Consider the following 17,969-nt stretch of genomic DNA (forward strand, 5'->3'; position numbering starts at 1 on the left):
CCCTCGCCAGCTATCGGTCATGTACAATGAAATTCCCCAGCGTGGGCTGGGATGCTTGCGGGGGTGAGCCCAGCACCCCTGCACCGGGGCTGGGGGGCTCTGGGCCAGGCACCGTGCTGCTGGTGGCACAGGGGCTTTGGGTGGTTTTATCCCTACCCGCCCAAAGTGATACCCGATTTATCCTCTGACACCCATGGCAGGATTTTGTGCCCCAAGTAAGACATGGTCAAACTGGCGTCTCCGAAACCTCAGGGGCCAGTCTTCCCTCTGCGCAACAGTGATATAAATGTGGCCGAAAGGAAAAAACCAACCACGATTAAAACATCAAAACCAATGGAGATAGTCCTGCCCTGTGCTGCTGTAAGTGAGAACAGAGATTTGGCCTCGCCATAAAGAAAATACCAGCTCCAGCGAGCTTGGCTGCCGCCTCCTTCCCTGCGAGCAGCAAACCTTCCTGGGAGAGGAGTGGGAGCAGGATCCAGCCCTGTGCGATATTTGTGTGTTATTTTCCTTGACAGCTGTGGTGCATAGTGGTAAGTGCATGTTTAATTCATTCACAATTTATGGTGTAATGAGAACAATGAATGTGTCTGAGGGAATAATTGCTTCACGGCGGGGATGCTGGAGAGTTCAAGTTGGTTGGCACCTGGACTTTGAATCGGGGCTGGCGGGGATTGGCTCCGCCGGCCCCACAATAGCACCGATAACAAAGCTGCCGGGGACGGGGAGGGGGTTCAAAGTCACCCCGCGCCCCCGCGCCGCCCGGGCGAGCTGCAAGAGCCTTTCGCTGGGATGGCGGCGGCCGGATCCGAGCCCCGTTCGATCCGTCCGGCCCCGTTTACCGGGCACCCGGCGAGGGCTGCAAATGTGGTGGCTGGCTTTTTTCAACCTGCATTTACAAGCGAATTTTGCTGTGCTGCTAATCCATGCCCCTTGAAAACCAGCGCTTCCCCCCGACCCCGTCTCCCTCTAAGACCCCTTCACCGCTTGGTCCTGGCCACGTCTACCAAAAAACCTCCTTTTGTTGGGGGTGTAGAGAGGGGGTTGACCCTTTCCAGCGTCCTCAGCAGCCACATGGAGTTTTGGAGGCCTCAAAGGTCAAGAGCATCCATATGGAGGGCCCAGGAGCTCCGTGCGTCTCCCAGCTGTCCCCATGGCAGCTGTGCTTGCAGGCCCCGAACAAAGCTCGTTAGGGGGCTCATTAGGACACTCGGGGGTTGCTCTGCGCTGTCCTGGAGGAGCCCCGAAATCAAACCACCTCAAGAAGGCTGCAGCCAGAAGAAGGCATCACGTTTGGCTCCATGTACGAACAGCTTATTATTCATCAGGCTGAGAGGAGATAGATCGCGTTATCTATCACAGGCTCTTTCCTGCAGCGGCTGAGCGGGGCCAGACTTAGGGTCGACGATAAAGAGATGTCGACAAAGCATTGCTCAAGCCTTGGCCCATGCAGTGCGAGATCTGCAGCAGCCCTCTCAGCAGCTCCTGCCTCTTGGCACCTAGCGGAAATGCGGATCTGATTTCTCAAACAGACGTGTCAAGGCACGAGCAACAAATCTTCCATGCCACAAATCCGCCCCGAGGAGATCATCTATCAAGATGGGGCCCTTGGACCCAGCATCACATGTCTGAGGGAAACAGGCTTGTAAAGTGCTGTGAGGCTCTCAGATGGAAGGTGCCATATAACCACAGAGGCTGTTGTTAATTATTACACCGTTATAATGGGGAGCTGTGCTATAGACCATCAGTGCTCGAGCTTTTCCATACATGGACCGCACGGGATGGAGCTGGGTCCCCGTTCTCCTTCTCCATATGGGAAAGCCGTGCGCTGGGGATGGGCTTGCCTTGGACATCTTTCAGAGATGCTAAGCCGAGAGCCCTGTTACACATTAACCCCCATGCAGGGCTCTACGAAACGTTTTGAACATATATGTAACGCTTGGTAGTAAACGGAGTCTGCTTTTAGCTGGGGCAACATCTGGGTATGAGCAGATATGGGCCAAGCTGATCAGCAAACCACTGCAAGGGCTTTTCTTTAGGGACTGGAAGGCACGTTTTGAAAGTGTTTAAATGGTTTAGGTGCATAAATTCAAAGCTGTCACTTGAGTTAGGAACCTTATTCAGATTAAAAGGATCAAGATTTTAGGCTCCTATGTCCCCTTGAAAATATTCCACCTGTCTGCACGATGGAAATCGCCACAGTTAAGACTGGAAGATAGAGTTTAGGTGCAGACAGAAACATGAATTTGTAGTCCTGACAGAGAACCGTGTTTTATCCCATCTAGTCTGAGGTTAAACACAATGTTCTGTCAAGCCACATACGGAGGAAAACATGGTTTGGCAGCGGCGTCTTGCATAACCACGGTTAAACATGGCATACCTCCGCGGGGCCGCCGCTGCAGCGGCGCGCGATTTGCATCGTGGAGCGGCTGCCAGTTTTGCTTTCATCTGCGTCTTAGGAACATCGAGGGAGCAGCGTCGCTGTAAATACATCAGCCGTTACGTCCTCCCTGTAATGCTCTGTCTCGTCACCGCTTTTCTCTGGAGCTACAGCTGCTCGCTGTAAACCCTGATACCTCTCTGCCTGGGGAGGAAAAACAAGGGAGGCCGAGTGCTTAAAGAGACACCCCGCCAGGACGCAGTCTTCATCTCTCCACGGGCAAGAAAAGGTTAAAACCAAAGGTGACTGCAGATGTAAAATGCGAATTTGGCTGGGGTGCGACACCTTCTCCCCCGGCTCCATCCCCTCCCGCAGCTCAGCTGTGGCCTGAGCCCCCTGAAAGTCCCAGCCCTGGAGGAGGATCCAGAGCCACCCCCCAGCCCAATCTCCTCTCTAGCCTTCCCACACGATAAACACAGCCCTGATGACAGGTCAGGATACAAATAAAACCCTCCATAATTGCACACCATTAATTACTGAGGGTGTTTGGGTTTCTTGGAGAACATTAGGTTGTGAAGAGTCTCAATCAAAGAGCCCTTAGGGCATTCCGATCAAGGCAAGCATCAAAACCCATAGCTGTTTTGAAAACACAGCTTCAAATGCATGCTGCGGAGGGGAAAGGCTTTAACCCGCCTGCCCAGTAAATAACACGCCCTGGAAGGGCTCCTCGCTACAAAGCCGGCTGCGGGCAAGGGCAAAGGCTGTGACCTCAGGGGTACAAACATCTGCAGGAGCCTCCAGGGACTCCCAGGACTCAGTGGAGGGTGATTTCAGCAAGGCTTTAACCACAGCCTTCACCCAAACGCTGGAAGTGGCCATGGTGCCACAGGGAAGTGAGGGAGATGTTTCCTCCACTGTATTTTCCCTGTTGTTCTCCCAAGCCTGATCTTTCGTGCCCATGCAGTGTAGGCAGCTCTGAGGCTGCACTTGCAGGAGATGCATTTTACAGAATTGTTTTGCACCAGCTTGGAAACAATGAGAAGAAAAGTCAACTTAGGAAGAAACTTTTGTCAAAAAATTGTGACTGATAATTGCAACCTCTGAAAATATTTTTAGCTAGACCAAACCAATGTATAATATATAATTATGTTTTTATAATGATGGAACAGTATTGCAGGCAAGGAAAGTGTGCAAAGAGGGAGTGAAAGCAGCAAAAAGTAAAATAAAAAAATAATAATCACAAATTAAAAAGAGAAGGTAATTAATATACACCAAATTCAGGGGAGAAATTACAAATCAAGCCAAAGGACACGGTAAAATCTTCAACTGGCAGAACTGAAGGCAGTTCAAAGGACAGTTATTTTTAAGAAAACGTTACAATGAAAGGCGATTTGCATGATATTTGTCCACTGTTAGATCAAAATGATCGACTAAGGGTGAAAAGTCAAGAGTGTTCTGTATTCGGGAAAAAGCCAGATAAGCTACTGGAATGGAGATGAAACCTTTCTATTGCAAAAGATAACATAGGAATATATTATACATCCTACAGTAAAACATGAGTATCAGCAAAGCTGCCTAAGACTTTTTCAAAAGCTGGTCTAGCAGCTTGGCAGGCCACTGCCATGCTCTGTAAACCATCCTGCTCGGAGGGGAAGATCTGAGGGACCACAAAAGGCAGCTATGCCGTGTCAGTATTTGAAGACATGTGGGATGTTCCACATTATTATTGACCTGAACCCTGAGTTTAATTCCAAATGGGATAAAAGACTGATGCTCAATAAATAAAGATTTAAAAGAATGCATTATAATTAATGCCAGTCTATTTAATAATGTCCTATTGAATTAACTTGGTAGTATTTTTCATGAGATTTTAGAGAAAAAAACATGATGATGACTGAAAGCAGGAAATTACAACCTGTTGTGAGATTGAGGGAACTTGCTCTGTTCTGCTTAAAAAGGTTTAATCAGAGAGGATCTGATCACAGTCAGTAAGAATGTAGAAGAGGATTTCAGTAATATTTGGGTAGTAGTTCTTTTTCTAATAGAGATGTTCTATTTCAGCCAAACCCACCGGATTTGAAGCAGAAAATTAATTCAGGGAAGTTTTAGGAATGGTGTCCCTAGGCCATTCCTGAGTCCCTTTTGGTCTTTAGATCTCTAAATACAAGTTTCTAAGCACCCATGCAGCTATTTCACAGCTTAGCACTCATATGAGTATGTGTACATTTACTTGGAAATGGCTGTCATATGAAAAAAAGAGAAATAAAGGTCTATAGATCCAGAAAGATCTGCACGTATCAATTAGAAAGCTTCTAGTAGTCGCATGAATTTAAAAATATTTTTTCAGTTTAAGCCTGGCATTTCTCACCCTCTTCCTTACAATGACTACGTACCTTACAATGACTACGTACCTTACAATGACTATCTGGCCAAAACCCAGCATCTTCTGTAACAACAGCACTTGGAGGAGAAGGACCATCCGTCCCTCCTCCACCAAGCACTTCCCATCCCATTCTTCTACAGGTTTAATATAACAGCAGCCGTAATTTTCAAAAAACTACGTGCACATTGCAGAGGCTCAACCTGAGCAAAGCACTCCCCTTCCTCTGCAAAAGAGCCTCTGCAGAGATAAAAGCGAGGCAGAGCGATGAAGTGGGGAGGGCTCACCCGCGCTCCCGGAGCGGGCATTCCCACCCTGGGGCACCCGGGGCGGTCCAGCCCCCGACGCTCACACGCATCCCTGGATGCTCTGGCCCATCTGTCGAGGTGGCATCACGCCAAGTCACGAGCGGGCTGGATCCTGCGCGAGGCTCAGCGTCGCAGGCCAACTTAGTACTGCTTGTCACAACGGTGTGGGCTTGCTCCTGAGAACAAAGCTCTTGCATCTATTCTAAAATATGGTTCAGCATTGCCTGGAGAGAAAGGATCAACCCCCACCGGAACTATGTGAAAGAAAATAGACCACAGCCCTTTTTAGAACCATCAGAAAGGTTAAATAACTTGATTCCACCAACGTATCACAAAGTCCTACTGATGCACAAACCCACTCCACATGGGAAGCTGCTTCCACTGGTACAAAGCTGCTTCCACTGGTACGAAACCCCACCAACTTACTGCGGGGTGAGACCTTCAGTTGTCCTTTGCAGACAAGATGTTCACGTGAGCCTTTCCACAGTCACCCAACAGCAAGGCTGGAGCTGCTGACACAGAGGGCTGTGCACGCAGCTCGTGGGGTGCTGAAGGATTTTTCGGGCAGGGAGAAGGTAGAGATATGTACAATAGTGCTGCTTAGAGAAGGACTGCCTCAGCTTTGAGGAAGACATCTGGGAGCATAAACCAGCTCAGGTATAATGTGCGCTAAAGGCAGAGGCTAACCATCAAACCTGGCTGTAGGTCTGAAGCCCCCAGAAGATCCCTATTCATCAGCACATCCAAGCATGGGGATGGGCCTGGACTTAAGTGCAGGCTTAAGGTTAAGTGTTTGCACATGTGCTTTATTGAATTAGGGCCAAAGGTTGGGGTGGGAAGTGCCCCGCTGGGAACTGGCTGGTTTGTCCATGATGTGCAAGCGCTCCGGCGCTGCTGTTGTTGGGGCAGGGGCGTGGGGTGGTGGCTGGACCCCGCTGCCATAACCGGAGCCTGTCTGCAGGTGCCTGGTTACTTTTTTACTCTGCCCAATATTTATATTTCAAACTGTAGCATAGCAGCCCCGTGGTTTATGGCACCCATAGAGCTGGCAGGAAGAACCACGTCCAAGGTCTGAAAAAAGGCAGTGGAGCATCGCGGGGCGACCATCTGCATTGGGAGCAAACCTCGAATTTGGGGATGGGGCTGGCAGCAGGTGCTCCTCTGGTCGGCTGCTCTGCGCGTGTGCAGAAGGTGGGGGATCCATGTGTTTGCTGTCCGCTTGTTTAAACTTCTCCAGCCTTTACAGCAGGGAAGCTGGGCCTCGTCCAAACCCTGTAAACTTTCAGGAGATTGAAGTTGGCTCTAGGTGGGAAGCCATGGGTCTCCCACTTCTCCTTACTCAGGAGCGAGCTGGGGGCAATGCAACACGTGAAGCCCCATGTGCCCCATCTGTGTGGCCGTGGGAGGTTCAAATCCCCTTTCTCTGTGCTAAATGCTCCAGCAACAGGGAGGTGAGCTTGGATCGGTTGTGTGACACAAGCCCCAGGAGCTGGACCAACCGGCCAGACATGCAGATGACAGCCTCGAGGGCCCGTTGTTCACTGTTTCATGGTAGGTCCTCATTGCTTTGCACTTGTTCCGATGCAGCCACAAATGGGTGTCCTTCCAGCCATGCCCAGGGCAGCAAAACGGGTACGGGCGTTTCTGTGTCTGCCTCCAGCAGAAGGACGTGTCCACCCCATTATGTGGCAGTCACATCTTACAAAACCGCTCGATGCTCATGTGCCAAGAGAGGAGAAGCCAAGAGAGCAGCTCCAAGTCTCCAAACCCACACAAGCTCCATCCTGCTGCTCCCAGGATTTCCCAAGCGGAGCAGCAGTGAACTGCCCTGCTTGCTGTACCCTTCGCTGGAGATGTCAGTAACATAGGTGGTCCTCTGGGGTGAACCTACAGGGCTTGGTCTAGAGCCAGCTGCAGTCTCCTGAAAGTTTCTCTTTGAGTTTAAAGGGTTTGGATTAGGCCCAGCTTCATGGTTGTAAAGGCAGGAAAGGCTTAAACAGGAGGATAGCAAATACTGCGACAAAATTGGGTCTCTGTTACGAAGCTGGGGAGAAAATGGAGACGGTTGTTTATGGTGTGTTACTCAAAACCACCTGCATATCCTTCAGAAAGGGGCAAAGTAGGTGGCAGGACCATGGCTACTCCTTGCGACCTGCCTGTAGCCTCTACCTAACCCTGCCTGCTTTGCAGCTTCTCTGTCACTTTAGCTATGAGATGCCTGCATTAAAAACACCTTTGCATTCCTTTTCTCTGTGAATTGATCAATCCCGTGGGTTACTTTGAAAAAATGGTTGATTCAGTTGGTTTCTCCAAGTGTTTTGCTACAATCAACGTTGAAAGGCTGACATTTCAGAATAATTGTGGGGGGGTTCAGAAGACTTCTGGCAGCAGAGCCAGGCTCCCTTCCCTCTCGCAGGAGCTCCGCGGTGGTGACCCCCCTGGCACCATCACTTTGATAAACAGCCTTTAGAGAAAGGAAGAGAATTGCCTGAGGAGGAGCCAGCGTCTCCCTTTGGGAGCTGAATCCCCCTTACTGATGGTTTTATCACCTCATTACACTGAAACCTGGGTGGGGCTTTTCATTTTATATTTGGGCGACTTCAGCTTCCCACTAAACCATTAGGACTCTGTCTCCTAATGGGTGGCAGGTTTTCTTCCCTCCTGCTTTATGAAGAGTTACAGGACCTGGTGAGAGATTTTGCTCGGTCAGAGCACATTGCCTTTACTGATCTAACATCTAATAAAATGGAGGATGTTTCTCCAATTATTTCAAGTGCAAAGCACTTGATTTTGTGTTATTTCCACTTACGTTTCAAATATATATGAGCGTGGATAAATTAATGCAACCTAATTTTAGGACTTCTAGAAATGTTTCCATAACCACCTTTAACTGGAGTGCCCATGCTGCTCTATAAGAGGGGAAAAACCAACACAACATGATCTCCTCAGCAGAGGTCACTGACAACTTCAGCTGTAATATTCAGCTCCATTAGAAGCAGTAATTAACGGTAAATGGAGTCGTTGAATGTTTGCTCCGCTCCAGATCTGTGCCTGGATGAGGTCTGGATGCCCAGTGGCTAAATCATCTGCTAAACAGGTTCCTGGTGCCGTAAATGCACCATGGGCTCCGTAAACAAGTGCTCGGGAGACTCGCCCTTTCTGGTGCTCAGAGCGCCCTAAAGTAGGCATTTTGCTGAAATACTCAGCTACACACTTGGGAGAGGTATTTAAATTTCATACAGTGCTAGCCTGGAATTTACAATATGTTTCAGGTATCTGAATGCCTGAGGGGCTTTATGTTATACCCAATGTTACCAGATCTGCGGCAGGACAGCAAACGCCCGGTTCCCCTAAATCCAAGGCTGGCACCCTGACCAATACACAAATCTTACACAAGTAGGCTAAAAATCTGGGTTAAGCAGAGGACGGAAGAAATACAACTCGAGTTTCCTCACTCCATTTTGCCAAAGCATCTTCACACAGACCCAGCTGCTGTTCTGTTCTGCTACTTGAGCTCTGAATTTCTCTCGAAGGAAGCAAATGGGGAAAAGGAATAGGGGAAGCATCTTTTCCTCCTCTGCCTGCAAACTTCTGCACAGTGGTTTTGATGCAAATACATTTATTGCTGATAGGAACAGGACGCTGAGCTTGTTCAGGCAGTATGAGCCATGGGCTGGGTGGTTTTGGTGGAGGACTCGCTGGCACGCAAGTGCCATCAACGCTCACTGCCAGTGCCATGGTGCATCTGCACTTTCCTGGAGGTGCGGCTGACTGGGGAAAGGAAAACACGGGCTTCGTGGGCTGGAGGTGTTCTCAGGCTGCTGGTGAGGTCAAATGGAAACGCTAAATAAAGCATTCAAGATATCCTTTATGGTCTGTGAGCACCAATTACATACGCAGCTGAGTTAGCACTTTGAGGTTTCATCCGACCGAGCTTTACAAACGTGTGAGTTCAGTACCTCTTTAGAGGAGAGGCTGTGGGCACCTTCTGTTAGTGGGCTACACAACGTGCCCTGCCGTAGCGACGGTGTGCAGCGCAGCCAGGAGCAGCTCCTGTCTCCCAGTGCCAATTCCCCATCCCTTCACTGCCCCACTGCGCTCTCCTCCAGCGGGAACCTGGGACAAGCAACATTTCATCTGCTACAGCCCAGGGAAGATGAGGGAGAGGGGAGGAAGAGCTGATTAAAATCAGAGTTTTCATTCAGAGTTTTCATTATAGATTCAATCTATACTGACGTGAGTCAGCCAATGACCTCATCCAACAACGATGAACAAACAAGAAGATGACAAGCAAGTGTCGATAAGTCTCAGAAGACGTAACATCATTCCTGAGCGCAATTAAACACAGCCTTACAAACATCCAGGCTCTGACTGTTCATGAAATCCATATGGAGTCATTAGCCTTCTTAGGTCTGTTTTTCCACCACGCTTAGATGCAGAATGACAGCCTGACTGTATAAAAACTTACTGAGATTTAGGTGGGCTCTGAATTTAAAGAGAAAGTGCCATTTCTGAGGAATCCCTTTCTAAAAATGCTTGCTCTGGAAGAAGAGTGGTCAACTGTGAATCCCCAGGCCACTGCAGACAAACTCCCTAGACTGACCAGCCGCATCTTCAGTGCCGTGCTGAGTGGCTGAGTCTGTGCTACAGCTAATGGTGCAGCTCAGCGGGAAGGGAACGAGCTGGTCAACAACTGCATCAGTATTGCGTGTTACGGGGTTGGTGCTACCTCTCGGGTGATATAGATTGTCAACTAAATCTCATTAAACATGTCCTGCACCCTCCAGGAGTTTCTCAGCACTACTGCATTGGTCCTCAGTGAAGAGACAAGAGTCCTCGATTTCAGCTCAGGATCACTTTGACCGAGACATTTCTTATGGATTCTAGGTCTAGAATTTTAATAAATTCCTTGAAGCTTTTCTTTAGGCAAAACTGGACAAAGTTAACTTCAGCATTAGTTTGGCTTGAGTAAGAAAACCGCAGAATTAGGACCCACAACCTTCTTTTGAAATGACGGCCAAATCTGCCTGTTATTAAACTTTGATATCAGGTTTCAAATGGGAGAAGAACAAGACTCCTAAAGTATAAATCTGGTGAATAGATGTTATGAAGTTGGAAGTATTGTGTTATAACTTAATTGCTCAGCTGAGATAAAGGTCTTCCTTTACTTTGCTCATTCTACAAACACACATTTCCTTGTTCTCAGTCCTAAGTACTGAGACTGTGTGTGATACATGTGCTGACATATCTAAAGCACATCTCCGTTTCCACTAAGCTATATGTTTATGGAGCACGTGAAACAAAACAGGCTGTTGGGACCCGGCTCTGCAGATAAGACTGTTTTAGAAAGCTGCTCAAAGGAGGCTGCAGCTCTAAATCCTCCTTGTGTGAAGGTAAGCTGCGTGTCCAGCTTCCCAAGGCTCTTCTGAAAATACTGCCTTGAATATTGGACATATCTGGGTTAAAACAAAAATTGCAATTTACCGTTGCTAGTAACAGCATTAGGAGAACCATCAGGAAAGAAAACGTCCCTTCTGCCAAGGACGCCTTGAAGCAAGCACAGCACTTAACAGCCAGTAACCAACGGTCAGGTTCCTGGGATAAAGGCTGCATCAGCAGAGATCAGGATCAGGGACTGCAAAGCAAGGGCATGACACAAGGTCTTCACTCTTTTCTGTTACCATGTTTGTCTGTCAGTGAAGGAAAGATCATCTTGTGGTAGCAAATGGTAAATAAATTATATTTTGACCAGGGGCTTGACTTATTTACATTATTACAAATGTCAGATAACATGAGAGCGAGCTGCATAATTGCTATGTAAAAGTGTTACAAACTGCTCCCAAATGCAGCACACTCACTCTCTTTCTCTCACACAAGACACATTTTTGCAGGATCAGACCCTTATTCAGTTCTTTCAATGCTTTTTCACAAAAAATGATTTCTAATTTAGGGACGAAAAGTTTTATTTAATTATCTTCTTTTTTTGGTTTGAATTGACCAACTGTGTATCTTCCACTGGCTTTATCAAAGAAGCCACCAGTACCAGAGCACATCTCATTTTAAGCGGGCTTTAGCTGGCAGACTTAAAATTGATCATGCATTTTAGTTTCAGTAACTTGCAATTTCTGCACTCTTTGATAGTGCACTTTAAAGAACAAGTTGTCTTTAATGACAAAGGCTTAAAAGAAATGACCTTTCTGAACAAAATATCAAAGCTTAGAAAAGATAGTTCCTTGAAAAAAAGTCTGAATTAAAATGACCTTGTGTTCTGAAACTTTTTCGTACAATATCTGACGTCTTACTTTTCCTTTATATCCTCAGAATGAGACCAAGTATAATTTCGTAGTGTGGTGCCTCCAGTACATTTTGTGATTTGGGAAGGACTTGCAGTGCATTAAGATGATTGGGAAAAAAAAAAATCAGATCCCTTATACACTCTCCATCCAGACTGCTCGTCGTTAGAATCAGAGCTGTGCCTGTTTTTCAGAAAATTCAATAAAACACTGTAAGATATTCTAGTGATCGCAAATATTTTCTTCTAGTCGCAATAAAATCTTTTTCTGTGCAGCAAAACCCTTTCTCAGTTTGAAACCACAGCCAGCAGAGATTTGGGCAAGTAACAGGAGTATCTGCTGTCACCAGTACAATTAAAGCACTGTTGCAGAAGAAAGCAGAGGGCTGGGAGAAGGAGGGAGGTTGTATCCCTTTTCTTCCAACTGCACCAGAAATGAGCATATTTGTTACGTGTAACACAAGAACTGTGAGTGGCACTGAAATAAAGTGTCACCTTGATAAGGGTCACCTCCCTTGGTACCGGTGAAAAATGTTATGATGCCTTTTTCTTGTGGGGTTTTATATAGAGTGAAACAATCTTCTCTGCCACGGCAAAAATCAGTAAAATTAAATAAATAAAAAGTACAAATAAAGCTCTAACCATACTCAAGCTGGTTTCACCAGAGCTTGTTTTATGGGCAATGAAGCCAACTACTGGCAGCTGGCAATTCCTTACCTAGCGGGTGAAAAGAGAGGTAGAGAGCAAGTAATAGGTATGAGGACATTTCTAATCCTGCAATTTGGACTCTCACTCTTACTCGTTACAAAAATGATCAAAGAAATGTTAACAACAACTACGAGAGAACTCCAACCAACCTTGAATTTAATTTTTTATCACGTTTACAAGCACCTTCAAAATGGTCCTTACACTGTATTTGATGCTGGGGAGAGTTTCCCAGAGTTTTAAAACTCCCAGATTGACCAAGATCTACTTTTCTCAAGCTGCTTTTTGATCATCACTGACATCAGCAACCCGATTCCATCAAAAAGAAGGAAATTGAGGCCTGAATTCAACTAGCTTGAAGAGGGTCCATGTGTTTCTTTATGGATGTACCCCCCTTACCGCTTTCAAAAGCACTATAACCACCCAGATATCACGCAAAAACGCCAAGTAGAACAGCAGAATCAAAAATGCCTCGTTTCCTTCACGCATGAGAAGAGAGATTTCGCTGTCCCAACGTCTGCCGTTTGGTCACAGGGCAATACCCAGCGGGTAAATCCCAGCGCGCGCAGCCTGCAGCTGTGTGAGCTCTCGGTGCTTCTCCCGAAGCGCCCAACCATCGGTGCCGTGCACCTCTCTGACTAAATACATTTCATTTTACTACCCACAATTAACTAAATGCATCCTAACAAATTCCTCCTACTAAAACTCACCGCTGCCCCAGGCAAGGCTTTGTGGCACCTGCCGCAGCACCTCCTCGCTTATCAGAGCCACGACAACCCCTTATCTATAATTAGAAGAATCACTTGTTGATTCAAGGAAGGTGGAAAACCTGCCCAGGCCCAGACCAGACTGACAATCAGCAAAGCACCCAGCAAAGTTGGAGCCTTTGGCAAGGGGCTCCCTCCCGGCGCTGCCAGGAGGTGGGGGTGGATGGAGCCCGGCTTGCCAAAGCCTCTCCTCATTGATCTCCGTGCCAGGCGGAGACGAGAGCGCAGGCGGCGAGCTGGGACTCAGCAGGACAGCCGCGTCCAGCCGCGGGCACTCAGGCGGTCAGGGCTCTCCGAATTCTGCCCGGACCGTGGCACGTTGAGTGCCAGTGCCGCTGGGGCAAGGGAGGAGAGGTGGCCGTCCCCGTCAGCAGCGATACGGAGGGTCTTGCTGCTGCTGCCAGTGCCACAGCTGGACTTAGAAGACAGGAATTTCTGGCCCCCTCTCAAGCACTCAGACCATTAACTGTGCCTTGATACGAACGCTGCCGGCAGGATGGTGCCTAGGAAAAAAAACCAGCTATTCTTGTATTCGGCATATCTAAATTTACAGATTACAAATGTACTAATGTACACTCTGGCTCACGGATGGCCAAGAGATAAGGAAGCCTTCCTATGCCCGGGAAGCAGAGCCAGCTACGAGGACGACTCCCTGTCCGGGTCCTTCAGCTTTCCACTGCTCCTCAAACCTCATCCCTGCAAACCCTCGGGAATCTGCTTAGATTGACCAGGATCATGCAAGAGAGCCTGCACGCGCCCACACAGAATCAAGGCCGTATCGGTTACGACTCTTTTTCAATAACGCCCCATTACTGTGTTATCAGTAAACGATGAAGGACTTCCCTGTGACCGGCATATGCAACCCCAACGACAGATACAACTGGCCATGGTGGCTGCATTTGTCATCATGGTGTTTTCCTTCTCGCTCCGAGATTTTTCCTTGAAACACAGCGTGAAAATATTTTCCCATTTAACAAAGCCATACAAAACTCTCATATGCACTGTGGCTACTTAGGTGAGTGAGATGCCCAAGCAGGACAATAATGTCAAAACAAAATAGTACAAAATAATAATATTTTAATATTATGTAAACACATGGACACAAAACAATGTCAAAATATGTTAAAATATCTTGGACAATAATAATAGAAAATGGGATTTTCTTCATGTATAAAAGTGAAAAGAATGGTACTGGGAAGTAATAACAAAAATATTAGTAGAGGAAACTCTACTCGCTTGGTAAGCAAGCTCAGCACGGAGTCAAACACACACTTTATCGAAAGCATAAGTCTGTAAAAAGATAATGAAAAAAAAATAATGGAAGGAAGATACAACTAAAAACATGCTGTCATGAGCAATGGATGTGTTTTCATGAACTCCATTACATTTTATGTGCTAACAAAACAGCCACTGATCTCTGCATTTTAATTTACAAGAGCCAAATCTTCAAACCTATTGAAAGCAGTCCATTTGGCAATCGAAGAAATCCCACAGCTCCAGCAGCTACCTGAAAATGAGGAGATTCTCGTTAGTTACATCTTATTATTTTTACTATAAAAACACAACAGGCTGAAACCAGGCTTGGGTCCGGTCGGCAGCGGGCCTGGATACGGCTGTGACCGCTGCTGTGTCGGGTGTTCAGGAGGACGCCGGGGAGCGTGCCACCGAGGAGCTACATCACATCTGCAGCCACGGGCAGGCGTGTGCGTTAAAGCAGCAAAAAGCAGTATTTCAGTGAATGAGGGTCAGGTAAATGGTAATACAAAATTTAGTGTGAATGTAGTCTTGGAAAAAAGATCGGGTCAGGAAGATAATTTCCCTGAACCAAAGCAACACAAAAGCTTCTCCAAGTCTACGAGCAAACGCCGCGGCAGCCCCGCCGGGAGAGGAGCTGCTATGTGCCGTGCTGGCTCTGTCCCTGCCCTTCCTCTCCGTCAGGACATGGCTGGGGCTCCTTCCGCCCCCAGGGTTTCGGTCATTTGTGGCCTGGCCTGATCTAATGATACGTGATTATTCATCTTTTTAAACAGCTGTTTTCCTAACTGTGAAGACACTAGTTCAGAATAAGCTTGAGACAAAATGCATCCCTTGGTAATGCTACTGCTGCTATTGGAGAGAGTCTAGAGACTACATTACAGCTTTATATTTAGTTAACAAAGTTACCTACGCTGGACATACTACCAAGAATCTATGACATTTTCAGTTTCCGATTAGCTTTAGCTAATTCTCATTAACAAATAGTTTAGGATTAATATTTTCAGACAACTTTCACACTGCTAACATTTTTACAAATGTTTAAATATCTTACAGATTTTTACACTATTTTTACAAGCACACATTCTTATTTGCAGAAACCCTCATGTGAGATATGAAAGTATCATCAAAGTCTATAAATATAAAAAAGATGGAGTGGCTTTCCTAGGAAGTTTCCTTTTACTCACCTCTCCATGTGAATCACTTACTCTAAAGGCACAGCAAGGCTTTTTATTGCCGCAGCACTTGCCATAATTTATATTGGAGGGTGTAAACGTCTGAAAAAAAACTCAGGCTCATGAAGATCCGGTACTTTGAAGATGTGATCTGTAATATTACGCATTGCATCATTGTTTTCTATCTTAAAAGGAGGTGGCATCACCGCAGAGCTGCAGCTGTGCACCAAGCCACTGTCTCATCATGAACGTCGAGGCAAAGCCCAGACTTGTAATGCACCTGCACGTTCTCTAATCTTGCTCTAATAGTACTGACTAAGCACTGGGAAAATTCTCAGACGCTTGTTTACTGAAAATAGGGATCTTTTAAAACTGCAACCATATTTGAGTGCTTTAATTAAGCCGTAAAACTTCAATAACTGGGATCCACAGGTGTGAAATGGTACAAATTGATCAAAGATAATCACGGACCTTCTGGCGTGGCAGGCGATCAGCTCTTCCTGGAGGACAGAGACTCTTTTCTGCAGAATATTTACCTGTAAAATACATCCCACGTGAAAATGGTGTACAAAATTAATAAACTTGCGCTCATTTCATAAAAGGTGTTTCTCTGGTGTCTCCTGCCTAAATAAAATGCAGTAACACTTCAGCTGCATACTAGAATTGATACTTGATAGACAATTGTTAGCGTGGCTTCCTCGGCCCCGCTCCAGCTGCACACTATTTGCCTTTAGGAAGAGAGGCAGAACAGTTTCTAAACTCAGCTGGTGGTACCATATGGGTTATGCGAGGGTTTGGGAGCTCCAGTTCTACTCTCAGCTCCCCTATGATGCCTGTGCTCTGATCCCTGCACTTCTGCTCTTGTGATGAAGGTACTCACCCGTTCTTCAAGTGTACGAAAATTAACGTTTATTAATACACTGTGGACGACTCACCAAGAGCAGACAATTGGGCAGCGTACTTTATATTTAGCAATGTTTTTAGAAAACTTTGCCCAAGCCTCAAGGGGTTTTTTTGTTTATTTTTATCACTGCTCGGTGCTTTTACCCAGCCTATCCTCTTCATCCTCCTCCAACAATAAATAATCCTGACAGGTGCAGAGATTCCACTGCCCTTCTTGTCTGATGTTTTCAAACAGGAATTTCAACGATTTTCAAAGACCAGGACACCTGTGCTTCAGCAAGAGCCCTGCTCACTGAGTGGTCTGCGACGACAGCGTACCGCTGGAAATACAGCCAGCAGCTATGTAGTTCTGGGATAGCACCCAGGTTTTAATGTGTGTAGTTACTTTTACTCTTTTGAAATGCTGCTGCTGCTTACAGAAGCCCTGCAGGTGGATATCAGATTCTACTTTTTTTTTAACTCATTAAAAGGTGTAGTATTCTTGTGTTAGCTCCAGAACGCTTCCTACCAGACAGTGCTAATAGTCAACCACACTTTAAAAATAGCTTTTTACTATCAACTGGAAATAGATTTCCCCAGTAGATCCTTAACTCTTTATTTTGCAGAACTATTTAAATGAGAAAGAGCATCACTTCCATTAGGTATCCCTTGATATCTAAGCAGAGTGTGTACAACCATAGTGTTGAAGTTGTGTCACTACTAGCACATAGGAATATGAAAGTTTGCCTTATGAAAATTTCCTACTTCTATTAAAGGCACACTTTGCCAGGGGAAGTGTCTCATGCATACCAAAAATGCTACAGAATAACCCTTATGCATTGTAAAGAGGAAAAAAAGCGGGGGGGAAACCCCAAATACATTAAATTACCAACCATCTCCACAAAGAGAGATTGCATAAGAAAGAGAAATGGAGAGTTTGTAGATCTATAATTGCTGAAAAACGGTCCTGAAAATTGGTATAAGGCGTGTGCTGGTGTCAAGCCTAAACTTGTGTGCCGTGTCCTCAGGGCTTGTGCTCTTCCCAGAGCTCATGGGCAGCTCTGAGTCACCAGCACTGCCTTGTCTTTCTCTCATTTCTTCCCTTCAGCCCAGGACAGAGTCCCAGTCCCAGTCCCAGTCCTTCCCAACGTGTTTAAATGCACAGTCCTGCACTGGGCCGTATGCGAACACCGACAGGGTTTTCTTTGGGTTACCATTATTCCACATCTATGATCGCCCCTCTTTATTGCTCTTTATCCTTCCTCATGGGAGCTCAGGCAATGATGACATTTTGTTTCCTTCCAGCTCCTAATATACTGAATAGGAAAGCATCAAATAACTTCTGCGGGAACCATGTACAAGAAACACATCCAATTCATTAGTAGTTCCCTATTTACAATGACATTTGGATATTTCTATTAGCCAATTTAATAGTCTATTTCATATAAATAATATTGATTCTGCATTATTCTAGATGAGCCAGTGTTTTGCAATATTAAAGACAAAGCATTACAGAAGTCTATTAGAGCTTCTTTATATACGAAAACGTAGAAATAACACAATGATCATTTGGACTAATATCTTAAAAGAAATATCCCATTTGCTTTATCATATAGGCTGGAAAGAAAACAAAATTATTTCCAATTCTCTTCTGCACCCTTTACATGCAACCTTTAAATGATTCCTTCAGGAGAAACAGGGTAAGGAAGATGAGAGTTAACTGTGTGCTATATTTGAAAGGTTGAGGAAAAACCCCTAATACTGAATACAGCATAATTTCTACTTTCAACTGCCAACTGAAGCAAAATCTGGGATCAAAAGATACA

At 46.1% G+C, this 17,969-nt stretch overlaps 1 protein-coding gene across 1 annotated transcript in view; it reads right to left on the reverse strand.

Annotated features, from left to right (window-relative positions):
* Nucleotides 1-13,900: 13,900 nt before the first annotated feature.
* Nucleotides 13,901-17,969, reverse strand: part of CEP112 (centrosomal protein 112) — a 174,881-nt gene continuing 170,812 nt past the window's right edge. The window contains exons 26-27 of the mRNA XM_050908422.1: nt 15,733-15,797; nt 13,901-14,339 (exon numbers count right to left, since the gene is read on the reverse strand). Of these exons, the coding sequence (XP_050764379.1) occupies nt 14,336-14,339; nt 15,733-15,797 (69 nt within the window). The 3' untranslated portion in view covers nt 13,901-14,335. The remainder of the gene's footprint in view (nt 14,340-15,732; nt 15,798-17,969) is intronic.

This window comes from Gymnogyps californianus, chromosome 19 (genome assembly GCF_018139145.2).
Source record: "Gymnogyps californianus isolate 813 chromosome 19, ASM1813914v2, whole genome shotgun sequence".
In the NCBI taxonomy this organism is placed as follows: Eukaryota; Metazoa; Chordata; class Aves; order Accipitriformes; family Cathartidae; genus Gymnogyps; species Gymnogyps californianus.